This window comes from Carassius carassius, chromosome 12 (assembly GCF_963082965.1).
Source record: "Carassius carassius chromosome 12, fCarCar2.1, whole genome shotgun sequence".
In the NCBI taxonomy this organism is placed as follows: Eukaryota; Metazoa; Chordata; class Actinopteri; order Cypriniformes; family Cyprinidae; genus Carassius; species Carassius carassius.
The window spans coordinates 28,159,018-28,186,997 of NC_081766.1; the positions used below are offsets into that span (position 1 = coordinate 28,159,018).

Below are 27,980 nucleotides of genomic sequence, written 5' to 3' on the forward strand. Positions count from 1 at the left end.
ATTTTAATTGAAGACATGTAATATTTAAGACAATATAATTTCGAACTGAATGGCTGCACTGAATAAGCCGATTGCATAGGTTTTGATTCATATCAAAGATAATGCACATCTGAAAATTATAATTGGCCCATGCAATTACTAAATAATAACGTGGAAGACAATGAAACCCATAAATCCCTCAATAACTATTAAAAGAAAAAGAAAAGTTTTTTTTGCCCAGGGGCATCTTATTCTTTCTTACTCTATTAACTGGAAACGTTACTTCTTGCAAAGTATCCAAGCAAACGTGACACATCTGAGGCAAAATTACATTTAGTCTTGTGTGTTTTTTTCTCCAGTCTAATCATACAAACATTGAATGAACAAACCTGCTAATTCAAGCTGAAATATTCAGACTGCTGGAATGAGCGTTAGTTTTCCTAAATTTATCGGTTTGTCAAATGATTTTCGCTTACAGAACTAAGCCGCCAATGACGTAAGTAAGCAAGTGCTAATAAGAGAAATAATATGTATTTTATTTTTTGCCTGACTTCGAGAGTTGTAAACGTCACGTATCTACAGCAACATCTCCAACCACAGCGGTGTCGCTCTTCTTCTACTATTGGCCAGTGAAAGTCAAAGGGAACTGATGGCTCCACACCGCCGCCTTCCGGAGACTATATGTGAATGCAAGTAGAATGTATAAAAACAGTTCATGCTCTTGTTGTTGGTTCTGTTCTGAATTATTCAGCACTTAACTGCAATTAAATGTTTATCAATAATTTTTCTAACGTATATTTAACATTTTATTTTTATCAGTTCTGAACAGTCTAAATTTAATATTAAAGTATAGAACATTAATAGTCAACACACTTTATATATATATATATATATATATATATATATATATATATATATATATATATATATATATATATATATATATATATGACACATATCGAACAGCTCAAAGATGGTATGTTTCATTTAACCTACTAGATTGCACTCTTATGCTTTTTACTGTTCATGTATTATTTTGTTGAATTACTTTGTCATTATACCAGTCTCTTTATTGGTAATAAATATGAGCAATGTATACTCCTGCTTATAGGTTTATTGGGTAGCTGACACACCTTAGATAACTGTTGGTTAAATTACAAACAGATTGTTGTTAAGATCATCAACTAACTGATAAAAAATAAAAATACATGTAATGTTTTTTAGATTTTATTTTAGTCCAGCTCTGTTCCTCTTCCTCTTTACTCCTTCACGCTATCATACAGTATATAAAGCATCATCAGTTCTGAAAAAAAGCTGAATTGCTAAGCCACATTCTATTATGGTAAACAGTACCACAACAACAAGAATATGTGCCAGAGAACTAAATTTTTTCAGGTTCCATATTCTATAAGGAAGGAGGCAGCTATTAAATTACAAAGAAAACAAGTAAAAGAAAAGCAACACAATGCATGATAAGAGACATTTTTTACATCTGTGATTTCGACTTGCTGACTGGCTTTTCTTTCGTAACACTTCATCCTGTGCAAATTTCTAAATGCCTGCTTGGTTGGGGGGGGGGGGGGGGGGGGTTGCAATCAAAAACACATTAAATATTTTCTGCACAATTATTTCAGGAATGAACGAGATTTTTCACGATTTCTACATTTTCTTCACAATTATACATTCTACAAGATTTTTACATAACATCAAGATAAATTTGACAAAAAAACTAACAACAATAATAACATTACAATTGATCGGAATGCAATTTTATGGCTTTTTGATTTTTCTTCATTAACAAGGCACCAGAGAGGAATGACAAGATTGCTGCACCTCATAGACGATAAACCAATAAAATCAGCACAAAGCCTTGAAGAGAGGATCCTTGTTAAAGTTGCAGTATATGGAACTGGCAAGGAGAGCATACTTGAAACATCACTGGTCCTCTTTACATGCCCATTCGAATACTCTGAATGATCTGGAATATTGCTGAGAAGAGAAAAACACACACACACACACACACACACACACACACATTACAGAAGGCTGACATTCCAACCTTCGGAAAAGTTGAGGAGGAAGAGTACTGACAACCTGAACTTGGTGAAGTCATTGCTTAACATTAATTCCAGCTTCAGGATTAAGCGGGATATAACGGGCCACTGTGCTCTTTTCTCTCACAAAAGAAAACTATTTGCTTTTCCCAAAAGAGTGTCATCTCTAACAGTGAAAACCTTATGCTCCTCCAAAGCACAAAAGTTAGGGCAAGCAAACAGAGCGCAAGATGACCGAAATAACGCAACAAAAATGTCATTTGTTCAAAGCAAATATTTTCTGGTAAAAACTCTGCAAGAACTGGCAGCAACCCATAAATGAGTCCAGAGCATGTGCCATATCAAATCTGGATGGAGCTGTTTATGTCATTGTCAAAAAGGCTACATCTTTTAAGCTATGTATCAACAACTTTCAGCCAGCTGGCAAGTAGACCCTTTGCTCTTCCGGGGAGCACTTAAGCACTTGTTGGCAAATTGTTCTTCAATAGTAAGAGCAAGAGTAAGAGCACCTGCAGATCCACGTGTTGTACCCAGTGAAAATAAGCAGATAAAGTCATGCTATCAGTCCAGCCTTGTCCATGTAAATAGTTTGCATTATTATCTCGGCCTTCACTACAGTGCAAGGTTTCACAGTGTGCCAAAAAATTAGTGGAGGTCAGCTTTGTCTACTTACCTTGGACTTAAGAAAAATGGCAACATATGCTAGTATAAAAATAAAATAGTATTTAATTTAACATAATGTGTTTATGATTTGATCTAAAATATGACAGATCACTTGGAAATCTTTTGTGTTGGTAAGTAACTCACCTGAGCCGCAGACAACAAAGATGAAGAGCGCCAAGAGCCACGGTCCCACCGAGACTTTATCTTCATTGACGTTTCTCTGCGTGAAATTACATTAGCGCAGTTTTTAGTTGTATAGTAGTTAGTAGTAACGCAGTGGGGTTTAGCAATAAAAGCATACACTGCAGTATTAAAAAACACTATTTCACTGCAAAAACAATAATTCCTAATATTTATAATAATACCTTTAAACGCTTCACTTTAAAATCAAGTCAATACCTTACATTAAGTTAATTTCACTTCCGTTGTTACATTATGGAGCATCAAGAAGAGTTGTCATACCGATGCTTTGACGTTGCCTCTCTGGGTGATGTTTTTGCTGTGTTTCTCGTTGGCCATACGAATCCTCTGTTTGGCGACCATCGTTAAAAATGCTGGTGGTTTGTAAAAGTGAGCTGGAGACGGATACAAATACTGCGAACTCAAACTACTGAGAATGAAGAGAGAACTACGTTGATTTTTTTTGTCTACGTACACAGAATTTTAGCTCCGCCCACACCGGAAGATCACAAACGGACTGATGCACGGACCGCCCGTTTTTGGGAAACGCTGACGTCAAGACGACATTTATTAAATTTAGTTTTTAAAATGTGTTACCAGCCTTGCGTAGTGTGCAGAGCTTGATCTATACCTTCAATTGGCATATAAATCTTGGATTCTTGCACAGTGACTGTACGTGGTGTTAAAAAATTATATATTATTTTTAACATGTTTAAACACGTTTAAAACAGTTTAATGTGTTTAAAACAGCTAGGAGAAGTGTACATTTATTTCTGGAAATAGCAAATGTTATTTAATGAAGCACTATTCATTTATTAGTAGACTGTCTACAGTTTGCAGTTAACTGAACTTGGAAATATAAATTTTTAATAAGCGATATTATTGCGTGACTACGTAAGGAAGCTGAATTGTTATGGATTTTTTATTTTATTTATACCATACATACGACTTACATAACATTCTTTCAACAAATACAGAACAATAGAAAATAATCCATATCATACAATAATTATACATTTTTATACATACATTTTTGACTTTTCAAAGATTTTTTTATGCCTATTAAAGGCAAAACATTGGAATTATGGTCTACTAAAAATGGCAGTAGCGGGTTCTTGCCCAAGAGGTTGCATTTGTGTATAAAATAAATGGATAAGTATAATAACAAAGAGGAACAATGTACTGAATATAAGAATTTAACACAAGAGTTAACAAACATATTCACAAATAAAAAGATGAACAACTGTCTTTTCGATGTCACAGAACACTAACACAGAAAGAGATAATTTTAATAGTTTAATATTTTAATATATGTGAGTTTAGGCCTACTTGAGGTATAGCATATATGCAGTTTTTTTGTTTGTTAACGCCATCAATTGTTCCAATTGTTCTTTGAAACGAACTGTTCAAAAGAACCGATTCGTGGAACTGGGACTTTTTATTTTTATTTTTTATTTTTATTTTTTTTTTTATTATGCTTGCAAACAATAGAGATGACAAACATGGTATACAATTTTGTATCAGAATTACAAAAATGTCAATACAAAATGTAGTAATAATGTACAGTACAATGTCATCTGAACATACAAATTGAACTGAGACTTTCTTCGTCAAAATATGTGACCCCACGTCAAGCAATCGCGAACCAATCCCAGGGTGGCTTCCTGGATTACCCGTATGAAATTCAGTACACCACTTCCTGCTTTCAGTTCACTCACTAATCGTCGTGGCTGAGATGCGCTGGTTACCTCTCTCAGTTGTAATATTATGGGCCTGTTATCTTTACAGTGTCTCTGCAGATAACAGTGGCGTTAAGAAAATGAAGGTGCAGTTTGCCACGGGTCCTCTTCTTAAATTCCAGATCTGGTGAGTGAGAGTTTGGCCGTTTTTATGTCGGTCCCCGGTACAAGCCGACCAGAGTATGACATTGTTGATAGTAGCGCTGCTTGACGTGATTAACCTCGCAGAGATATATTAACCACACTTACTGTAAGCAACGGAATGTGTACTGTCACAGTATACAAAGACAAGTGTTAATGTGTCTCATATGGCACAAGTTAGGATGTTATAATCGTCCAGTAATCCGGTGTTAAGTGGAGAGCTGTCATTTGAGGATCAGCCCATATGTCTGTGTGCTTGCACTTAAGTCATTTGAGACGCTGCACGTTTAATAATGCAGCATTTATGGATTTATAAAGCCAATTTGAGGCTACTTTAATATATAGTTTCCAATGGGAGATCATTTATCACAGTCTGAAATGGGAAACATTATTTGTGTAGTTACTGCACAATAGTCGATAGTATTTCATGTCAGCCTGTGGTAGTGAACCAAAGGCTGTGAGGTGTGTCTTGTTTGTTTTCTGCAGTGTCTCCTGAGGATACAAGCGGGTGTTTGAGGAGTACATGCAGGCTTTGTCCCAGCGGTACCCAGACATCCGCATAGAAGGAGAGAACTACCTTCCTCTGCCTGTCTACAGGTGATCGCCTACAAACCACTTACATGTCTTCTATCCTTGTGGCCTTAAACACTCGCACATCTTTGCAAAAGAATCACCACTGACTTCTAAAACTTTGAAAAAGATTATGATTTTATGATAACTGTTTTTAAAGAAGTCTCTTGTTTCACCAAGGCTGCAGTTATGTGACACACTTATATTGTTAAATAGTATTACAATTTAAAATAACTTTTCTATTGTAATGTTTTAAAATGCAAATAATGTATTTGATGCCAAAGCGGAGTTTTTTTTTTTTTTCTTTCAGAAGCATATTCAGAATTCATTCTAATTTGCTGCTTTACTGCTCAAGAAACATTTATTATTGTTATGATACTTATTCTACTAGTGTATGTATGTGCATCTATTTGTGTGTGAAATATTTATTTATATAAGTGTTTTTTTTTTCTTTATTCCCCTCCAGGCACATTGCTTCCTTTCTGTCTATGTTTAAGCTGTTGTTAATCGGTGTGATCATTGTGGGCAAGGATCCATTTGCTCTATTTGGCATGCAGGCCCCAGGTCTCTGGGTTTGGAGTCAGGAGAATAAGGCAGGACATCAGACTTTTCCTATTGAGATTTTTTTTTTTTTCATTTGGAGGTTTAGAATCTTGTTCTTAACTAGAATCTATTTGAGTAGTAGGTTCCAAATACAAACTTTTTTCCCCATGGAGCTCATTAGTTTGTCACCTCAGTGAGTGTAATACACAAGAGACTAAAGAGCAAGCTCCCATGTTAATGTTCACCTGACTCTTTCTGCACTATTTCTGAAATGTAGGCATTAAAGTCCACTTGAACCAGAAGCTGTTGCCGACTTTATTTCAGTATAGTGACATATTTCCGACTGAAATAGAATATTACAGAGAGAAGGAATGAATACCATAACCGAGCGGAAGCAAATATTCAGATTTTGATCAAACATTACCAAGAAGACAAACAATTTTTTTTTCAGTGGATCAACTCAAAACTAGCAATGGGCCATAACAAAATGAAGCATGTAAATATATATTTAATGTGGATTTAAAAGTAGAGAAGAAAACCTTTGGCATTCTTTAAACTTTATTTATTTTACTATAATTTTTTGTGCATTTCAATGTGAAAAAAGTAGCACACAAGTTATGTATAAACTATCCACAAAATAAAGTATTCAAGTATGTACAAACAAACTAGCTGCAGCAATTCTTGTTTTCATTTTTTAAAAATATTATTTCCTTTATTAATTAATTTATTATTTTATTTTTTTAGATATATGCCTGTATGATGGTGTTCTTCTTCAACAATATGATTGAGAATCAGTGTATGTCTACGGGTGCTTTTGAAATCACCCTGAATGGTAAGCGTATTTGATTCATAAATTGAGCATTAAATATATATAATTTCCATTTTTGTTTATATAATACCTGTTTTGTAATAAGTTATTTTATTTGTAGTGTATTTATTGTATAATAATTTAACTAAACATTCACATACTTGTTTTTTTTTTTAAAGGGATTATTGAATGATTTTAAAGTTTAGAAAATCCATTTCTGACCCTTTTCAGAAAAACATAACCTCTCTTGACCCACGGCATTCATGCTCTTTTTATGGAATACCACGTCAAAAGTGTATTATGCAAGAAATAGTTGATCATATCAGAAGAATTAGCGTTGTTATGTCTATCAGACGTATTAAGCATATGGTTTTATTGACATCTTTAAAGGGAAAAAGTGTGGCTTTAGTCTAATTCTGTGGTTTAGTCTGGCCAAAGTTAGAAAAATGGCATGGTTGTATTATCACCAAAGTAACACTATTTTGGGGCATTTTTTGGTTAGATGTTCCAGTATGGTCCAAGCTAGAGTCCGGCCATCTGCCTTCCATGCAGCAACTGGTCCAAATTCTGGAGAATGAGATGAAGATGAACGTGCACATGGACACACTTCCACACCATCACTCGTAACCCTGTCTCTGATTCACTGAATGGAGCTGACGACCCCTCCTCGTATGTTCACCCATCATTACCCTACCATATATGAAATCAATTTTTATTCAATATATTGTCTGTAAAAAAATCTGTAATGTATACACGACAAAGTTTGGGGTCAGTAAGACTTTTTTATGTTTCTTATGTTCACCAAGGCTGCATTTATTTGATTTGATTTGGATTTTAAAAAAAAATGTTGTGAAATATTTTTACAACTTAATCACCAATTCGACATTTGTGTGGTAACAAATAAAGTAAAAAAATAATATCGTGATCAAGTATTACCATTTATAATACTAGCTAATATATTTTTTATATATTTTAAAATATAATTTATTCCCGTGATGGCAAGGCTGAATTTTCATTTGCCATTACTCTGATCTGCAGTGTCACATGATGCATGTGAAGAACGGCATTTGAAATACAAATGTTGTAACATTTTAAATCTTTACTGTTATAAAAGTATTAAAAAAAACGTACCAATGCCAAACTTTTGAACAGTAGTTTAACAGGGGAAACAGCAACTACACAACACTGAAACTGACAAAAAAATAAAAATGTAATTGAATTTGATTGTTTTCTTAAAGGGTACATAACATAGTTTCACCTAATCTCATGTCAATCTTGAGTACCTATAGAGTAGTACTGCATCCTTCATATATCCAAAAAGTCTTTAGTTTTATATTTATAAAAGAAAATGACAGCTTTCTGTTTCTCTCCAGAAAAAGCAGAGCTCCTGGAGGCATGCCGTGAGCAGAGCTATAATACTGATGTTTTGTGTTGTTTCCATTAACATATATTCAATTATGTGCTGATTTCCAACAAAAGACAGAAATCTGATGCAATTGTACTTACATGAATGGGGTCTTTTATCACTGGGATCGCTCCATGTTTTAATAGCCAACGATGTGCAAATCTAGTCTCGACCTGTTTATAAAACATCCATCACTCAAATGACCAGAACACACAAACGCACTTGATACACTCCGTTGCTGCCCCAGAAAAACAAACCGCTTCCACTGTTCATGTAATGCTGGGTTCTTTGGGAAGCTTAACATGGTAAACTTTCCCTCGCATCCAAAAACGCACTTATTTGGAGACATTCTTGAACAAATCCTACTCAGCGCTGCCGACGATTTTGAAGTGCGTTGATGTGCGCGGTCTCGCTCTCCTCTGGTCAATGTGTGTGTGCAGGCGTGTTTTTCCGAGAGAAATGCTCATATAAGGAGTTCCACTCTCGTCTACGTCATTAAATCCACGATCGGAAAAAAAATCAGCCGAAACTTGTACCAACCCGGAAGTAAGATTTTCGGCATAGAAATTCTCAGTCATTCTTCTAAATTATTTTTTACAACTTTGGCCATGTTTAGCATGAGAATCATCTCTTTAACACTGTGAACAACTCTGAATACACGAAACACCATTGTAACCCCCCCCCCTTTAATCTCAGTGTAGTTTAGCCAACATTTTTTCCTTATAGTGGAATCTATTAATATACATTTTCATGAACAGTGAGTTAAAGTGGATGACTAGTGATATTGCTTTTTCCCCTTTTAGATGAATTAATTTTCTTTGTATTTTTTCCACATTGTCTCTTAGTTCTATGGTGAAGCTCTCCTACGGCTGTGAGGTGACGTTTATGAAGGTTTGCCCTGAAAGTAGAGACTACTAGCGCACACCCGATGTTCTGCGTTCTCCTCACCATGCCCCTCGGAGATGCATCACCTACAGATGCTGGTGTGGGATCTACGGCAACAACAGTGGCCATATAAATATTGCAGCCCATCTCTTGTGTAATAACCATTTGGTTCAGGTCAGGATAAATGTTCACAAAGACTAAAGTTTCCATTTTAGTCCAGTTAGCTCAATCAACAGAATTTATTATGGCATATTTTTTCTTCACATGCAACTGTATGGCTAAAACCTGGTCTTTGTTTTATTTAATAAGTAGATATGAGATGCTCCTAACTTAAACACCCAACCCCCATCATGATCATTTTACATCTAATTAACATTTATCATATTTCTGAGCCCTGGTTTTTATATTGCTTTGTATAGCTTAAAATGTTTACTAAAAGGAGAATAAAATGTAATCAAACAAAAGTTTTTTTTTTAGTTGCAAATGCTTTTTACAGTCCTAAAACATTTGTAGAAAAAAAAGACAATTACCAGTTACATTGTACATTAATGTTTGAAATAATATTGAACCATTAGAAAACAACTCATTTCTTTTTATTAAACATTCTGTTAAATATGGTTGTTCGCTCATTAGTCCTGTAATGTCATTAACCTAGTCCAGAATTGGGTTTAGTCTGGTCTTACCCAGATCACTTCAGGTGAAGAGTCTTATCTCCATCTAAGAATCCTTTTGTGAGTTGAGATTTTCAGTTAATGCATTTCGTCTAATGAAGGCTTCATTTTTTTTTTTTTTTTGTTATTGAAATGCACGATTTACACTGTACAAAAACATTCAACTTAATAGCTTTTCAACATGGCTTTATACTTCTATAATTGGAATAAAAAGATTTTGATTATATTGCAATAGCTGGAATTTGATAATGTTACATGTACAATTAGACACACAATGGGATTACTAGTAAAAGATTTAGGTCAGTTCATCTAGCATCCAGATCACCTTGTGAATTCTCTCCTAAAAGGACCAGTCTAGACCTTCGGCGTAAAGCGTGTTCAGACCAAGGACAATAAATATAATGTTTTAATAATTTGTTTAATTCTAGGAAAATAATGAAGTCCACACCAAAGCTATAATGATAATGCCACAGAGTACTAATATAGCTATTTTTTGCTGATGAATGATAAAAACAAAAACAGTCAAATCAAAATCCACTAAACATTTTTAAAAGCTCAACTATTTAAACTGGCAGGTGACAAAACCATAGCATGTGGAGTGTGCTTCTAATGAACAGAACGTTGTTCCTAATGTGAATGCCAGTATAGTTATCATTACAGCGGAGAATTAGCCTGTATTATCTGATTGTGAAGACAGCCCAACCAAAAATTTGAATTCACACTCATGCCATCCCAGATGTATATGACATTTTTTCTTCAGATGAACACAACATTATTTTAGAAAAATAATGTTTGTAAATCCATATAATGTAAGTAATTGAGTGCCCAAATGTTGACACTTGAAAAAGCGCATATAGCCATCATGACAATAATCCATAAAAGCACAATAAACAAATCAATATCTTCTGGAGTGAAATTACACTGTGTGTAAGAAAGAGTTTAACTATTGACCATCACTTTTGTACACATTCACGAGAGGGTCAGGTTTACACGTTAAGTAAATGTAAACATCGTGAAGCTCATGCGAGAACTAATAACAGTCCTCTGTGGTTTTGTGTCACTTCTTGAGTGACCTTTACAATCATCCAAATGTACAGTAAGTCATATACATCCACACACTGCACACATGTGTTAAAGGCCTTGACTGGCTCTTCCATTTGTACTCTGTGGCTCAAACTCTGTAGTCTTCAAACCAGTGAGTGGAGGTAAGGTGGAGGTCTGACCCGTAGGTGTGTTAAGCTGGATGGGAAGGCTTTGCCCTCCTGTAACTGTATCAGAGCCATGTGAAGGCCAACCCTGCATGCCAGAAGTACTAGTTCCTCTGCACATGAGGGCTTGAGGAGGTATGTTGTGTTCTTTGGACTATAGGCAAAGACATGGCAGACACAACATTTAGCTGGACAGATCTGAGTTGAGTGGTAAGTTTAACATATCAAGAAAATGTCTTGAAACTAGAATTGTCAATCAGATTAAAAATAAAAGACCTGTGTACTTTCTTACCGATTCACAGCTGCCTACTTTGAACCTGGATCCGAACCCCTATATTCCTGTTGAGAGACAGAAAGATTGGTCTCAGAGGGGTTGGTGATTGAGCCTGGTCTATCCAGCTCCATGTTCTGATCCTTCTCCCGCCTTCATCTAGACTCCGTTTCATCATTCATTCAATACAAAATCATTTGTGTTTTTGCTGTTCAATTAACTGAGATACTTTTAACCTGAGGTTAAAGGGGTAGTTCACACAGAAATGAGAATTCTGTCATCATTTACTCTCATCCTCATGTAGTTTCAAACTTAAAAAAAATATTTTTACCGATTAATTAAAAACGTTTAATAGTGTCTTATCTATTTAGTCCATCCACTGAAAGACCACAAATCAAAAATGTTACAACTTTAAAGAAATACTCCACACCAAGAAAGGTTTGTGACTGTCCCATAGACTGCCAAGTAAATTATACTTTCATGGTTCAGAAAATTATGAAATCCGCTGCACGGATGCACTGTTTTCCTTTAAATTAAAGCATAAATACACATAGAAAACGTATACCGTATACAGAATACCGTACGCAGTTTGCATTCAGCGGATATTCTACAAAAATGGCGGTACAAGTGATGCGGAGAGAATACAGAAGAGACAAATTGTTGAATAAAGTCATTATTTTTGTTTTCTTCATGTACAAAAAGTATTCTCGTCACTTCATAACATTATGGCTGAACCACTGATGGCAGATGGACTATTCTGGTGATGACTTTCATACTTTTCTGGACCTTGACAGTGTAATTTACTTTGCAGTCCATGGGACATTTTTGGGGGACAATTTTGTGTATTAAATATGCAACATGCTGAATCGGGCAAATTATTGCTGACTTGAGACGACGAGTTGAACACGTCTAAGCAATTGAAATGGTTTGACTTTAAAGGCTGGCTTGTGAAACGGGATATCACTTTTACTTTCTCTTTATTGCTGTTTTTAATACAGTGATAGCATGAACTCTGGAAATAGACTTTTCAGAATTTTACGATGTAACATTACTCACACATGATAATGTGATGCATAATTTGAGTCATTGCAATTAATACTGTCTGAACACTCCAAAAAGGCAGAACAGGCTTCTGGTTACCATGGCAACTAATCTGATAACACGTGTTGTTGTTGTTGTTTTTTGCTATAAGCAACTCTCACTCATTTCTTTATAGAAAATACATAATGCATAATGCACATAGAAATGGACTCTTCCCTATTAACTTCTAGACAAACCTTCCTATCCCCAGGTAAATAATGACTGAATATTCTTTTTTTTTTTGAGGGGGGGGGAGGTGAATTGTGATTGTTGTTACTGGTCCATCTACAGACATCCTGTCCAAGCACATCATGTGGATACCCACTGTTCTTTAAAACCACAAAACTGAAGTGAGCATCTCTGCCATATCTTGGTCTGCTGCTGTCTGAAACTAAGCCAAAGGTGGGAATGAAAAGTAAACAAATCATTTAATCCAGCATATTTCAGTTTTATTTTTTTATTTTTTATAATTTTGTTTAAGTTGCAACAGAATATATGCCATGTGCACTATCATTCAAAAGTTTGGTATATTTATGTTTTTTATTTATGTTTTTGAGAAAGGTATTATATTTGCATTTCTTTGATAATAAAATATCAATGTGATATTTTTTTACTGTTTTAATGTTTTAAAATTAATAAGCTGAATTTTCCAGCATGTTAAAACAGTTTTGCTGCTTAATATTTTTGTGGAAACCATGAGAGTTTTTATTTTATTTTATTTTTTATTAATATTTGATGAATAGAAAATTAAAAAGAGAATTATTCAATTCAGAATATTTCGAATTATTATTATTATTATTAATATTTAATATTCTGTAACTCGGATAGAATCGGGGACACACACACACAAAACTGGTCTGGACATTCGTAGTTGAAGCAGTAAGAGTTTGTGTTGGCTACATCCTTCTCAAGAGACAAACCTCTCATGTTCAGGATCCAGAGCAGACCAAGTTCTTGACCACAGAACTGACAGCATATGAGAGAGTCCCATTCCAGTTGGGGCTAAGTATAATGATTTATTTATTTAAAATAAATAAATACATTTTATAAAGTGTCAGGCTTTTACCATGGCAGTGATCAAATGAATGCACCCGAGGATTGTACATCCTCTTCTGGGACTCTCTTTTGTATCTTAGAAGTCCTGGAAGCCCACAACAGAGACCTGGGGTCTCATTTATAAGCATTGAGTGCACAAAATGGGGCATAGAAATATCACACATTTATTGGAATTTATAAAACTTTGCGTAAATATGTGTGCATGGTAGGGACATACGACCATGCGTAGGCCTACAGTGTACATCCTCTTTTTCCTGGAGTGAGAAATGTAAATAAGTAAACAACGATTTTAAACTATTTAATCATTTTTATAAATACACATTTACATTAAATATTCAAATCTCATGAATGGAAATAAGCACTGAAATTACATACGTAAAGACATTACGCAGAAGTTAAAAATTATATGAATTTAGACATATTTATAGTGGATGTGCTTGAACACTCCTGTGTCATGCTATGTTTTAATGACAGCGAGGAGTGGTATAGATGCATAATAATTAAGCTTATGCATAGTAAAACTAGGCGTTGTAAGCAAAACACATTTTCTTGTTCTACTTAAATTTGTGCACATGATTAAGAGACTTATGCACACTAAATTGTGGAAGTTGTAAATAAAACAAATTCTTGGAGTAAGTTTTAGAAAAAAAGACTAAGACAGAAAATAAGAATAAGACTAAGTACTATTTCAGTCTTTCTACATCAGACATTCATGTTTAATCCAAAGTGTTACTTGCTGTTTCTTTGTAATAGTTAAATTTACAAGGACATTCTGAGTGAAAATTGTTTTAAAGTCATACACCAAATTCTTTTCAGTGTAAAATAACTTTATGTGAAAAAAGTTTAAAACATTTACACAATGTAGAAACCTTTCAAAGTCTAGAAATTTCACAAAAATGCTTCTACTGTACACAATCAATATAATTGAGAAGTGATCCAATCTCTGAATCCATCGCTGCAGAATCATCATCTGACTGTATGAAAAGTATTTATAATCATCAGGGCTACATTAACTTTTGTGGGTCTGTGAAACATCATGAATTATTTTCATTTTAGTTAGATAAGCATATCAATAATAATAATCATGTATAGCTGAAAAAATAGCCACAAAATTTTGATATTCTGCCAAACTTAAATCTAAATTTGAAGGTTTCCAAAAGATGATGAATTCACAAGCTCATCTGACTGAAAAGTTACCCTTTGAGCTTCCATATCACACAAGTATTCCTGAGAGCAAATGGTTACTATTCCAATGGTCTTGACTATATTTTACCTACAGTTTCTTGTCACAGACTTCTTCTTCTTTTTTTAGAAGAGAAAGATGGTCCAATTAAGTTTTATTCCTCTTTGTCAGTTTTGTTTTCTATAAGGATAAGACCTAAGGAGACAAATGTTTAGATTTCACTGGATTGTTCCACAGAAATGCAGTGTTGATGGTATCCATGGATATTTGAGAGCTCTTAGAGGAGTTCCAGTCTGTAATATCAAAAGCTGCCTGAACACAACTGGTATTTTTGTTAATAATTCAATGCGTTTTATTTTACTCTCAGTAAATGATTATTGAGCTATATTTATGTGTAAATTTCCCTCACAGAGTGTAAAAAAACACAGTAGATAATTGAGATGTGGTGAAAATGACAATGTTTTACAGGGCACAAAGCCCGGCAAAGATACCATGTGACCTAAAACATTTTTTTAATTTTTAACGAGTTTTTAACGACGGTTTAAACTTTCAGGCCAGGCTTCGTAAGATATATATATATATATATATATATATATATATATATATATATATATATATATATATATATTTTTTTTTTTTTTTTTTTTATTATTTTTTTTATTATTATTATTTTTTTTTTTTTTTACTTGCATTCAGCGTTATAAAAATCTTTGGAGCACTACAATGAAAACGGTGAGACATAGGCTACACTATAACCAGAGTTATCTTTATTTTGTTTGTTTAGTGGTGGAAATATGGTTCAGTGGCAGCTAGGTTATAAAATAGATTTAGGAGGAGAAAAACAGACCGGGGTAATGAATCTCGCGTAATCATTACACGGAGCAGGTGTTTGGCATTTAAATTGCGCAATAATTAGCTTAACGTGCGGGTGATTTAAACTGCATGGCGCAGTATGCTTATATAAAGGCATTTCATACGTCTTTCCAGCACGTGCATACTAGAATGGCGTATGGGAAAATACGGGAGCGTCTGTTCCTTATACTAAGTTCTTTCGCGTGCATTACTTTAGTTCAGTGCGGACGTGCAGTACAATTGTCTAAAAATGAAGACACAAATGATGGTGGCAAAATTATATCAGAACAAAGTCTGTTCGACCACGACGGATATGAGGCTTTACCTGATTTTGAATATCTCGGTGGTGACGCCATTGTTTCTGGTAGGTAATGTGTCTTATTATGTAATGTACTTGGTTTAGTGTGTGTGTGGTGTGTGTGTGTGTGTGTGTGTTAGGGATGGGCGATACCACATTTTTTCAGTGCGATACGATACCAATACTTTTTGTTAAAATTGTAACGATTCCGATACTGATACCTATACTGCTTATAATTTTAAAAGTGTATGTGAATTTTCAAAATCTTAAAAAAAAAAAAACCTATATTTATCTCTATCATACACATTCTGACCATGAATAACTAATTTATTAGAAAAGCAAATGTAACAAATAAATGTTTAAATAACCTTCTTACAAAAAATATTGATAGATTACACAAATACAGTATATTAAAACTACTTTGTAAATTATTTGAATTAACCATGGTTAATTTGCTGTTACCATGGCTACAAGAACGATGATTTGTGGTGTAATTGTTAAAACCATGGGTAATTTTCGTAAGAGAACTGAAAAAAAAAAAAACCTTTCAGAGGAATGTGCCTGAAAGTGGTAAACGGGCCTCGATTTTACCTAAATGATTTAATTATTTTAATATATATTAAAAATGTATAAGGTGTGCATTGTATCTGACACCTAAATGAACACATTACTATTGTTTTATGACTGCGAGTCTTTCTCCTCAAATACTATTGAGCTTCAAATTTGCGTTTGAGCCCATGTGAAAAAGTAGCATAACTTACATAAGATTTAGTTTATTTTAATAAATATCAAACATTCAATTCAATTGTGCATTATAGCTGACACCTACAGTAGATGAGTGGTTAGTTGTTTTTGACTAAGTCATTTTCCTCAAATGCTACTGACGTTAGAAAAGTGTATACCAATATCGCATGTAACTTTAGAGACGGTCCCTAAATTTGAGACTCTCGAATGTCCAACGTCAAGCCAACTTTATGCTTTTTTTTAAATTTTTTAATTAGACTTCTCTGCGCCGGATTGTTGTCCTTTTATCCGGGCATAGATGTCTATCCATCAATTATGAACATTCAACCACAAACATGAGGTGTGAGCGGTAGCGAGCGCGGATGGGAGAATGGCGGAAGGTTTTTTTTTTTTTTTTTTTTTTTTAAGCAACTGGGTTGGTGCCCCATCTGGGAGTTGGTGCCCTACACAGACTGCATACTCTGCATACAGGGAGCGGCGGTACTGCTGTCATTCGCGCGAGTTGCGACCGTGCATGCCGTGTTGTGATGGTGAATCATACACATTCATACACATTGCACTGCGCACAGCTGCAGACCAATCAGTGTTAACGTCATACCACTGCGTCTGCGAGTATAGATAAATTTGCAGAAAATATCGGTACCAATATAGAAGCTTATGAGTATCGATATATTGATACTGCAGCATCGATGTGCACATCCCTAGTGTGTGTGTGGTCAAGTCTAATGCATGGGTAATTCAATGTATAATCTGGAAAGTCTGTTTCTTTGTGGTGGGGAAATCAATTAAAGGGCAAGTCAGTTCTTCTGAAGCAGCCTGGTATGCCATGTCTCCAAAGTTGAGGTGTGGTGATGATTTTATGAAGTTGCAGCTCAGTGGTCCTGAAGTAGCACAAATTGAACTTTGTCAAGGTACGCTGCCAGTTCACGAAGTTGATTTGAATTTGACCACATTAGTTTGTTGTAGTTCTGTCTTTGTCTGTTTCGTCACAGGTAATGGGGCAGCTGTTCCTCTCAATGACTTGCCACCTCACTGTGGATCTACCATACCCACTTATGGAGGTGTTACCTATGCTACCCCCTATGATGGATGTGGTGTTGCACAACAGGTATTGCTTTCTCCGTTCCATTTGGTATGAACATAGAGTAATGACTAACCCGAGTGTTCATGTTGTCTTTCAGGGAGGGAGTTATGTGATGCAAATGCAATGGCAGGGTAACCGTGCAGTCATTTCTTGTCCCATGACCTCTACAACTGCAAATGAAACCTTCCTAGGACCTCATTCTGCTTCATATCCGCAACTTCTGCTTCCCCTTTATCCTGATAAACTTACTCCACAAATAAGTACAATGCCAGAACCATCTGCAGCACACAAACCTCCACCTTATGGGTACCCTGAAGTGTTTCCACAAGCAGGGAAACCTCCATCAGATGCCCAAGTACCAACCCAGAAACCTCAGTTTCCAAAGGACCCCCATATGATGTGGCCATATCCGTACTCCCAATCCCAGTATCCTGGTAAGGGCTATCCCACAGCTGAGCCTGCAGGTGAATCTTCTACAGATGACCAGGCACCAGACCAGAAACCTCAGTTTCCAAAGGACCATCATATGTGGCCATATCCCTACTCCCAATCCCAGTATCCTGGTAAGGGCTATCCCACAGCTGAGCCTGCAGGGGAGTCTTCTACAGATGACCAGGCACCAGACCAGAAACCTCAGTTTCCAAAGGACCCCTATATGATGTGGCCATATCCCATAGCTAAACCAGGAGGGAAGTTTCCATCAGATGCCCAAATGCCAACCCAGAAACCTCAATTTCCAAAGGACCCCCATATGATGTGGCCATATCCTATAGCTAAACCAGGAGGGAAACTTCCATCAGATGCCCAAATGCCAACCCAGAAACCTCAGTTTCCAAAGGACCCCCATATGATGTGGCCATATCCCTACTCCCAATCCCAGTATCCTGGTAAGGGCTATCCCACAGCTGAGCCTGCAGGGGAGTCTTCTACAGATGACCAGGCACCAGACCAGAAACCTCAGTTTCCAAAGGACCCCTATATGATGTGGCCATATCCCATAGCTAAACCAGGAGGGAAGCTTCCATCAGATGCCCAAGTGCCAACCCAGAAACCTCCGTTTCCAAAGGACCCCCATATGATGTGGCCATATCCCATAGCTAAACCAGGAGGGAAACTTCCATCAGATGCCCAAGTGCCAACCCAGAAACCTCAGTTTCCAAAGGACCCCCATATGATGTGGCCTTATCCCATAGCTAAACCAGGAGGGAAACTTCCATCAGATGCCCAAGTGCCAACCCAGAAACCTCCGTTTCCAAAGGACCCCCATATGATGTGGCCATATCCCTACTCCCAATCCCAGTATCCTGGTAAGGGCTATCCCACAGCTGGGCCTGCAGGGGAATCTTCTACAGATGACCAGAAACCTCAGTTTCCAAAGGACCCCTATATGATGTGGCCATATCCCATAGCTAAACCAGGAGGGAAACTTCCATCAGATGCCCAAATGCCAACCCAGAAACCTCCGTTTCCAAAGGACCCCCATATGATGTGGCCATATCCCTACTCCCAATCCCAGTATCCTGGTAAGGGCTATCCCACAGCTGAGCCTGCAGGGGAATCTTCTACAGATGACCAGAAACCTCAGTTTCCAAAGGACCCCTATATGATGTGGCCATATCCCATAGCTAAACCAGGAGGGAAACTTCCATCAGATGCCCAAGTGCCAACCCAGAAACCTCCGTTTCCAAAGGACCCCCATATGATGTGGCCATATCCCTACTCCCAATCCCAGTATCCTGGTAAGGGCTATCCCACAGCTGAGCCTGCAGGGGAGTCTTCTACAGATGACCAGGCACCAGACCAGAAACCTCAGTTTTCAAAGGATCCCTATATGATGTGGCCATATCCCATCGCTAAACCAGGAGGGAAGCTTCCATCAGATGCCCAAGTGCCAACCCAGAAACCTCAGTTTCCAAAGGACCCCCATATGATGTGGCCATATCCCATAGCTAAACCAGGAGGGAAACTTCCATCAGATGCCCAAGTGCCAACCCAGAAACCTCAGTTTCCAAAGGACCCCCATATGATGTGGCCTTATCCCATAGCTAAACCAGGAGGGAAACTTCCATCAGATGCCCAAGTGCCAACCCAGAAACCTCCGTTTCCAAAGGACCCCCATATGATGTGGCCATATCCCTACTCCCAATCCCAGTATCCTGGTAAGGGCTATCCCACAGCTGAGCCTGCAGGGGAATCTTCTACAGATGACCAGAAACCTCAGTTTCCAAAGGACCCCTATATGATGTGGCCATATCCCATAGCTAAACCAGGAGGGAAACTTCCATCAGATGCCCAAGTGCCAACCCAGAAACCTCAGTTTCCAAAGGACCCCCATATGATGTGGCCATATCCCTACTCCCAATCCCAGTATCCTGGTAAGGGCTATCCCACAGCTGAGCCTGCAGGGGAATCTTCTACAGATGACCAGGCACCAGAGCAGAAACCTCAGTTTCCAAAGGACCCCTTTATGATGTGGCCATATCCCATAGCTAAACCAGGAGGGAAGCTTCCATCAGATGCCCAAGTGCCAACCCAGAAACCTCCGTTTCCGAAGGACCCCAATATGATGTGGCCATATCCCATAGCTAAACCAGGAGGGAAACTTCCATCAGATGCCCAAGTGCCAACCCAGAAACCTCAGTTTCCAAAGGACCCCCATATGATGTGGCCATATCCCTACTCCCAATCCCAGTATCCTGGTAAGGGCTATCCCACAGCTGAGCCTGCAGGGGAATCTTCTACAGATGACCAGGCACCAGACCAGAAACCTCAGTTTCCAAAGGACCCCTATATGATGTGGCCATATCCCATAGCTAAACCAGGAGGGAAGCTTCCATCAGATGCCCAAGTGCCAACCCAGAAACCTCCGTTTCCAAAGGACCCCAATATGATGTGGCCATATCCCTACTCCCAATCCCAGTATCCTGGCAAGGGCTATCCCACAGCTGAGCCTGCAGGGGAATCTTCTACAGATGACCAGAAACCTCAGTTTCCAAAGGACCATCATATGTGGCCATATCCCTACTCCCAATCCCAGTATCCTGGTAAGGGCTATCCCACAGCTGAGCCTGCAGGGGAATCTTCTACAGATGACCAGAAACCTCAGTTTCCAAAGGACCCCTATATGATGTGGCCATATCCCATAGCTAAACCAGGAGGGAAGCTTCCATCAGATGGCCAAGTGCCAACCCAGAAACCTCAGTTTCCAAAGGACCCCCATATGATGTGGCCATATCCCTACTCCCAATCCCAGTATCCTGGTAAGGCCTATCCCACAGCTGAGCCTGCAGGGGAATCTTCTACAGATGACCAGGCACCAGACCAGAAACCTCAGTTTCCAAAGGACCCCTATATGATGTGGCCATATCCCATAGCTAAACCAGGAGGGAAGCTTCCATCAGATGCCCAAGTGCCAACCCAGAAACCTCCGTTTCCAAAGGACCCCAATATGATGTGGCCATATCCCTACTCCCAATCCCAGTATCCTGGCAAGGGCTATCCCACAGCTGAGCCTGCAGGGGAATCTTCTACAGATGACCAGAAACCTCAGTTTCCAAAGGACCATCATATGTGGCCATATCCCTACTCCCAATCCCAGTATCCTGGTAAGGGCTATCCCACAGCTGAGCCTGCAGGGGAATCTTCTACAGATGACCAGAAACCTCAGTTTCCAAAGGACCCCTATATGATGTGGCCATATCCCATAGCTAAACCAGGAGGGAAGCTTCCATCAGATGGCCAAGTGCCAACCCAGAAACCTCAGTTTCCAAAGGACCCCCATATGATGTGGCCATATCCCTACTCCCAATCCCAGTATCCTGGTAAGGGCTATCCCACAGCTGAGCCTGCAGGGGAATCTTCTACAGATGACCAGAAACCTCTGTTTCCAAAGGACCCCAATATGATGTGGCCATATCCCATAGCTAAACCAGGAGGGAAACTTCCATCAGATGCCCAAGTGCCATCCCAGAAACCTCAATTTCCAAAGGACCCCTATATTATGTGGCCATATCCCATAGCTAAACCAGGAGGGAAGCTTCCATCAGATGGCCAAGTGCCTACCCAGAAACCTCCGTTTCCAAAGGACCCCAATATGATGTGGCCATATCCCTACTCTCAATCCCAGTATCCTGGTAAGGGCTATCCCACAGCTGAGCCTGCAGGGGAATCTTCTACAGATGACCAGAAACCTCAGTTTCCAAAGGACCCCTATATGATGTGGCCATATCCCATAGCTAAACCAGGAGGGAAACGTCCATCAGATGCCCAAGTGCCATCCCAGAAACCTCAGTTTCCAAAAGACCCCCATATGATGTGGCCATATCCCTACTCTCAATCCCAGTATCCTGGTAAGGGCTATCCCACAGTTGAGCCAGCTGGGGAGTCTTCTACTGATGACCAAGTGCCAACCCAGAAACCTACATTTCCAAGGCACCCCCATATGTGGCAGAAACCGCAACCCCCAATTTACCCTGGAAGTCCGTTCCCCCAGTATAGCCATTTCCCAGATTATTTGCAGCAGTTTTATTCACAATACCCTATGCAGCCTCTGAAAACCCCTACCGCATCACCTATAACCACCACTCCTCAACCCTGTACTACAACTGCAGCTGCTGAATGTGTTCCTTCTGCAAACCAGCCTCTCAAAGAGCCACCCCAATACTATAAACCACCCAGTTATATGCGTTATGAAAAAGACCCCTTTGCACTTAAATTTGTGGATTTTTCGGAAATTGATCGCAAATCCTTCCCAAGAACTTGAGGACCAAGGATTACCATTTAAGATTACGTTGTTAATGTCAACCATGTGGCTTTGAAAAAAGGTTTGCCTCTTTTCCTTGTACTCTCAAATGATTCAATAAATCAAATGGTCAAACATCATTTGTCTTCCACTTTTCTTTTCCTTGATCTAAAGTATTTGATTTTTGGGGTTAATAGTTTATACGCTTGTCAAAGTTTTGGAATGATTAAGTCTGTAATGCTCACCAGGGCTGCATTTGATTTAATAAAAAAATGCTATAAAACCATAATATTAAGAATTACAATTTGAAATGACTTTCTATTTGAATATTTAAAAAAAAAAATATTCCTGTTATGCAAACTGAATTTTCTGCATCATTACTCTTCAGGGTCACATGGAGGTTCAGTTTTGCCATCACAGAAATAAATTATATCTAAAATAAACATATAGCGGGGCTTGATCGAGCTTCCTCGGGGCCAACGGCCAGGGTTTTTTGGTCCGACGAAAACTGTGGGCCAGCTGGGGCTGGAGGAGGGGTTATGAACAAAGGTGGAGTTTCTCCGCGTCTGGAGAGTGTCAGCCATGGATCATTTCAGAAAGATAACTCCAGTATTAAAGACTTTTTAAAATAAGTTGAGTTCAAAAATCCCTCTTACTTAGCAGAGAGTGTTTGAAATAACTTGATCCGATGTGGATTATAATCACTAAACAAAGCTGAAATATAAGCGATGTAAAAGACTGTGCAAACTAAACATTAACGTTACCATAGTAAACATGGTACATGCAACCAGGGGCCCGTTCTTCGTACGTCGCTAACTCTGTTAGCTGGATTTGATTGTTGACGATTTGGCGTGATCTTGGATCGTTTGGTTCTTCGAAACTCATCCCGGAGCTGCTGTCATGGCAACAGGTCCGTAAGCTTAAACCTGCTCAGGAGCAGGCTTATTTCATGTAAACGGGATTAGATCGCTTCTTTTCAACCAGAACTGATACTCAAAATATGTCTGCTACTTTATTACAAGTGTATCGTACTGATCCAGGGACAATAATTTAAAATAATCATTAAAAAAATTATTTAAAAATAATATAAAAATGCTGTGTAGTCCATAACAGCCTACTATGGACAGCCAGTTTTACTCACTGAAATATTTATTTGTCATAAAAGTATTACTTCATAATTGTATTAGAGTCTTACACACATGCTATACAGTTAATAGAGTCGTGCATTATTTTGAGTGATGACTTCTATTATAAGAGTGGCTTGATGGAGTGCAGGAGATGCAGATAACATGATATTGACCCTTAAGAAACTTTCATTAATGCTGTCACATAACAAATCTGTCCAAATATAAAATGAAATGAATAGATAATTTCTACACTGAAATAAAAATGTAAAGACTGCACACCTATTATAAATTGCGAATCTAAATAATTGGGAATCATGAAAAAAATTCTAAAAAAAATAAAAACATGTATCTATTATCTGTTTCATATATCTATTATAACATTTATGTAGTTTTGTTTGCTTGGCTGTTTCCAAGTCCAGAAATTTGTCAAGTTTTTCGTCAGATGTCGTTTTAAATTATATGACGTCATTACATTGCCGTCTTGCCACCAGCCAATCGCTGCACTGCTGATCATGGTTTCGAGTATCGATACATATCCCCTTTTAAGCCAACACATGAACGCGCAATTATCTCAGGTAACTCAATCCAGCGATACTAATCATACACAACAGGTGTGTTCGAAGAACCCAATTAGCCGGATCATGATTAGCACGATGATATCATCTTGGATGTGTCATTTGATCTTGGATGTAATAAGCGACGTACGAAGAACGGGCCCCAGGAGAGATCAGACGTCAGCTTCTTATTCTCTATCACAATTGTGTAATTATTTAGTAACATATTTTATCCTGTCCTAAGTCTCATCTCAAGAATTAGCTCCGCGTAGCATATGTCATCAAAATATAATAATGATTTTTTTGTTCGGGACTGTGCATGCTAAACATAATACCATAGCAATCGTGTAATTATTTAGTAACTTATATTATATAAGTCTCATCTCGAGAGTTGATGTAAGCCCTTCATTTTAGACAAGGGGAGGGGCGACCGTGATCGTGCCTATAGTATCTGCCTTGCGTCTCATTAAGGAAAAAGACATACACCTGTGCTGTATTTCTAAGGGAATCAATAAAGGTATGAGGTCTGTTGTTGTTAGGGGGGAAACTTCGTATATGAAAGCTGCTGAGATTCTTGCCGAGGCTACCGTGCCGGGATGTGGGATGGATGTTTTTATGTGACATGCGTAAAGGGATTGGGAGGGATAGTTTGTAGCTGTGGGTTTCCCTAACTAAAATTCGGCGGCCGCCGGTTGTTTTCCCGAACGTTGTACCCCATGTCCGGTAGCGGGTAAGAAGACCAGCAGCCTATTATCTGCCCTTTTTGTTATTAAATTGTGTATGTGAAGTGTTGTATTCGCCGGGGAGTCCTGGGTTAATGTGACTGACGAATTGTTACCGGTCCCCTGGCGCTTGTATTGTGTGTGTTTGTGTGTGTGTGTGTGTGTGTGTGTAGGGCTGAGGGCAGGTTATTATCGTTCATGTCATTTTTCATATCGTTTTATATTGACAACGGCCAAGTAGCCAGCAAGAGTGGTTTTGGCAGATATTGACTTATCTTGGTGTGTATTGGAGTGTTTGATTTAACTGCTGCACTTATAGATTTTTGTACCTTTTTGTGGTGTTTGCTGTGTAACGAAATTATGTATAATTGATAGCACATGTAACTAATCTTAAGGTTTTGAAACCCTCTGCTGAATGCCTTTCTGTTTGTTGATTGCGTACTAATCTTAGGTAATTTGTAATTGGTCAAATGCACTATTAATCATGTGACACCCATCCTTAACCTGCTGCTTTGCCCTCTTGAGGTTTTACTGTGAATTGTTTATTATACAAGAATAAAAGCCATACCTGTATTAATCGAGGTTGTGTGCTTGAGTCTCCTTGGCTACTGAGGCCCAAACTAATTTTGTCCAGTCAGGAACCTGTTGGTCTCTTTTCCTACTCCTATTTTGGAGTGTTGCAACTTGGCGTAGTTTGGCAGTCTGGACATTGGGCAATAGCAAGGAAGATGTCAACTACACAATCTGCACAATTACCCTCTACATCCAATGAGCAGCAGCAGGGAACAGGTAGTTATACTAATATATCTCAAAGTCAAGGAAAAAATGCAAATATGGTTATGTTTCCTTTTATGATGGGAACACCGTGGTGTCAAAGTTTAATGGAGAACAGGGGACTCCATCCAATAACTTTCAGGATTGGTATGATATGCAAAGATCAATGTTTAATATATATCATTTTTCGGAGGCGCAGAAAGTTTCAGCTTTAGTAAGCAATCTGAATGGAGAAGCGAAGAGGGAAGTTTTAGCTTTGCCAGCAGCACAGCGTGCAACATCTTAACAGATATTGATGTTTTTGAAAGGTCTTTATGGAGACCTAGCTCCCCTTGCAACCATTCATTCCCAGTTCTTTACCCGTAAGCAACGGACTGAGGAGAATGTTAGACAGTATGCTCTGGCACTTCAGGAATTGAGTAATCTGTTGGAGAATAGGGGGGATGGTACCATTAGGGGTAATATTTTACGGGATTAATTTATTTTAGGACTTTTGGATGTAGGATTGCGTAGGGAACTTCGGGGTATGATTAGAGCAGCACCAGACAGTACTTTTGTGGAAGTCAAACAGGAAGCTATTATACGAGCAGATGAGCTTGGGGAGGTGAGGCAGGCCGTAGCTGCAATCAGGGGCGTCGGACTGGGGGTAAAACCAGTACTGATTACCAGGGCCCCAAAGGAAGAGAGGGCCCTTGAAAAGTCTGGAATATATATTTTCAAGGGGAGGGGGGCCCATTAGGACTGCCTATGCATAGGGCCCGGGATCTTGTGCAGCGCCCCTGGCTGCAACAGTACAGTTAAAACCAGCCCCAGATAATGCAAAATTGGTTGAGGATAATGAACAGGAGGCCTTCTTGCAGTTAAAAGGAGAAATAAAGGAAATGGTGGTTGGAATGATTAACGAAGTTCGTGAAGGAGTACAGAATTTAGTGCCTAACAGTGAAAGTGCAAGACCTAGGTATGAGTTCAGGGGAGGACAAAAAAGTTCAAACCAATTTGACCATCAGGGTAGACCAATCTGTCGGCGTTGCAGACAAGTTGGGCATATTGAAAGATGTTGTAGGTTGACGGAAGGAGCACAAAGGCCTTTAAACTTGTAGAACCCACTGTGCAGGCCCAAACAGTGGGTATGTTAGGTAGGGCCCAATCAGAAAAGAAAGATCATTTAGTAGGACAAAGTCCAGTGGTGGATGTGGTGATGCAAGGGGTTAAAACGCCTTGTTTGATTGATACAGGTTCACAAGTGACTACACTGGCAAAGTTATTTTAAGAATTGTTTTGAGACTGGGGGGCCAACAGTGTTTCCACCTATTCAAAGGTTTAATTTGGTAGCTGCGAATGGTCTAGTTATTCCATATATTGGGTATATTGAGGTGGATTTATATGCGGCAAAGTAGAATATAGTAGTATATTAAAGTAGATAGAAAGGATTACGTGGGCTTGGTAGAACCATGTCATGATGATGTATTGCCAGGCCAGTTATTGGTAGCCCGATCATTGAGCACAGTTTCAAATGGTAGAGTTATGGTAAGAATTTTAAACCTTTCTCCAGTTTCGGTGACGCTTTTTCAGCATTGTCAGTTAGGTCAGATTTCCGATGTTGAGTTGTGTCCAAGGTGGCAGGGAAATGTAGAGTTAAGACCATTGGATAATGAGACTGGGGAGGTGGCGGTGAGGCAGAATAGTGTGCAGGATGCAAGACAAGAAAATTTCCCCTGGCCTGTGGCCGTTTCTTTAGATCCACTGCAATTTAGTTCCAAACAACAAGAAATGATTTCTGATTTGTTGTTCAAGCATCAGAAGGTTTTTTTCAGAACATGATGAGGATTATGGGTATACGGATAAGGTTTTACATGTAATACCAACAGGTGATGCAGCCCCAATTCGAGATCGCTATAATAGGATTCCACAAATTGTATCAAGAAGTAAGGGGACTCTTAAATCACATGCTTGAAAATGGTATTATTAAGGAGAGCTATAGTCCATGGGCAGCACCTATGGTGCTTGTCAGAAAGAAGGACGGCACCCTTTGTTTCTGCGTAGACTACAGGCGGCTGAACAGTGTTACTCATAAAGATTCATACCCTTTGCCTAGGATTGAGGAGTCATTGGCTTCATTGAAAAAATCTAGAGTGTTTTCAACATTAGATCTAGCACATGGGTATTGGCAGGTGGGGGTGCACTCAGCTGACAAAGAAAAGGCCGCTTTTGTGACGCCAATGGGGCTATATGAATTTAATTGGATGCCGATGGGCTTGTGCAATGCCCCAGGAGCTTTTCAGAGACTGGTCGAGAGCTGCCTGGGGGATCAAAATTTTGAAACATTATTGCTCTATTTGGATTATATCATTGTTTTTTTCTCCCTCTTTTGAGGCACACATTACCCATCTGGATTTGGTTTTCAGCCGCCTGGGGGATTTTGGCCTAAAGGTCAGACCAGAGTCAAGTTCATTATTCATTATTCCAGAGTCAAGTTCATTATTTGGGCCATGTGATTGCTGAAGGAGGGGTGTCACCAGACCCAGAGAAGTTGCGGGCAGTGGAGGCCTGGGTAACACCTCAAAATATTACTCCGTTGCGTGCTTTTTTGGGCCTAGCAGGGTATTATAGACGTTTTATAAAAGATTTTGCCCAGATTGCAGCACCAC

The 27,980-nt window shown here is 38.5% G+C and overlaps 2 protein-coding genes, 1 long non-coding RNA gene and 1 pseudogene across 5 annotated transcripts in view; 2 read left to right on the plus strand and 2 right to left on the minus strand.

Moving 5' to 3' along the window:
* Positions 1-1,732: 1,732 nt before the first annotated feature.
* Positions 1,733-3,365, minus strand: LOC132154284 (stress-associated endoplasmic reticulum protein 1-like). Its single transcript, XM_059562840.1, has 3 exons — positions 3,159-3,365; positions 2,841-2,916; positions 1,733-1,968 (listed from the first exon to the last, which is right to left on the minus strand). Exons 1-3 carry the CDS (start codon positions 3,237-3,239, stop codon positions 1,928-1,930), a joined length of 198 nt encoding a protein of 65 aa, XP_059418823.1. The 5' UTR covers positions 3,240-3,365; the 3' UTR covers positions 1,733-1,927.
* Positions 3,366-4,504: 1,139 nt separating this feature from the next.
* Positions 4,505-9,431, plus strand: LOC132155167 (thioredoxin reductase-like selenoprotein T1a; annotated as a pseudogene).
* Positions 9,432-15,412: 5,981 nt separating this feature from the next.
* The window catches only part of LOC132155168 (uncharacterized), a 73,979-nt gene continuing 61,411 nt past the window's right edge, over positions 15,413-27,980 (plus strand). The window contains exons 1-7 of one of the 3 annotated variants that reach the window (XM_059564026.1): positions 15,413-15,652; positions 17,122-17,241; positions 17,323-17,438; positions 17,512-18,046; positions 18,239-19,222; positions 19,511-19,525; positions 21,848-22,230. In XM_059564026.1, coding sequence (XP_059420009.1) covers positions 15,439-15,652; positions 17,122-17,241; positions 17,323-17,438; positions 17,512-18,046; positions 18,239-19,222; positions 19,511-19,525; positions 21,848-22,176 — 2,313 coding nt within the window. In that variant the 5' untranslated portion in view covers positions 15,413-15,438 and the 3' untranslated portion in view covers positions 22,177-22,230. Of the gene's footprint in view, positions 15,653-17,121; positions 17,242-17,322; positions 17,439-17,511; positions 19,223-19,510; positions 19,526-21,847; positions 22,237-27,980 lie in introns of those variants that run through there. The other 2 variants (XM_059564025.1, XM_059564024.1) reach the window with 2 other exon arrangements.
* On the minus strand, positions 19,153-21,954 carry LOC132155170 (uncharacterized). Its single transcript, XR_009437227.1, has 3 exons — positions 21,833-21,954; positions 19,727-19,858; positions 19,153-19,222 (listed from the first exon to the last, which is right to left on the minus strand). It is a non-coding gene; the product is annotated as an uncharacterized LOC132155170 (long non-coding RNA).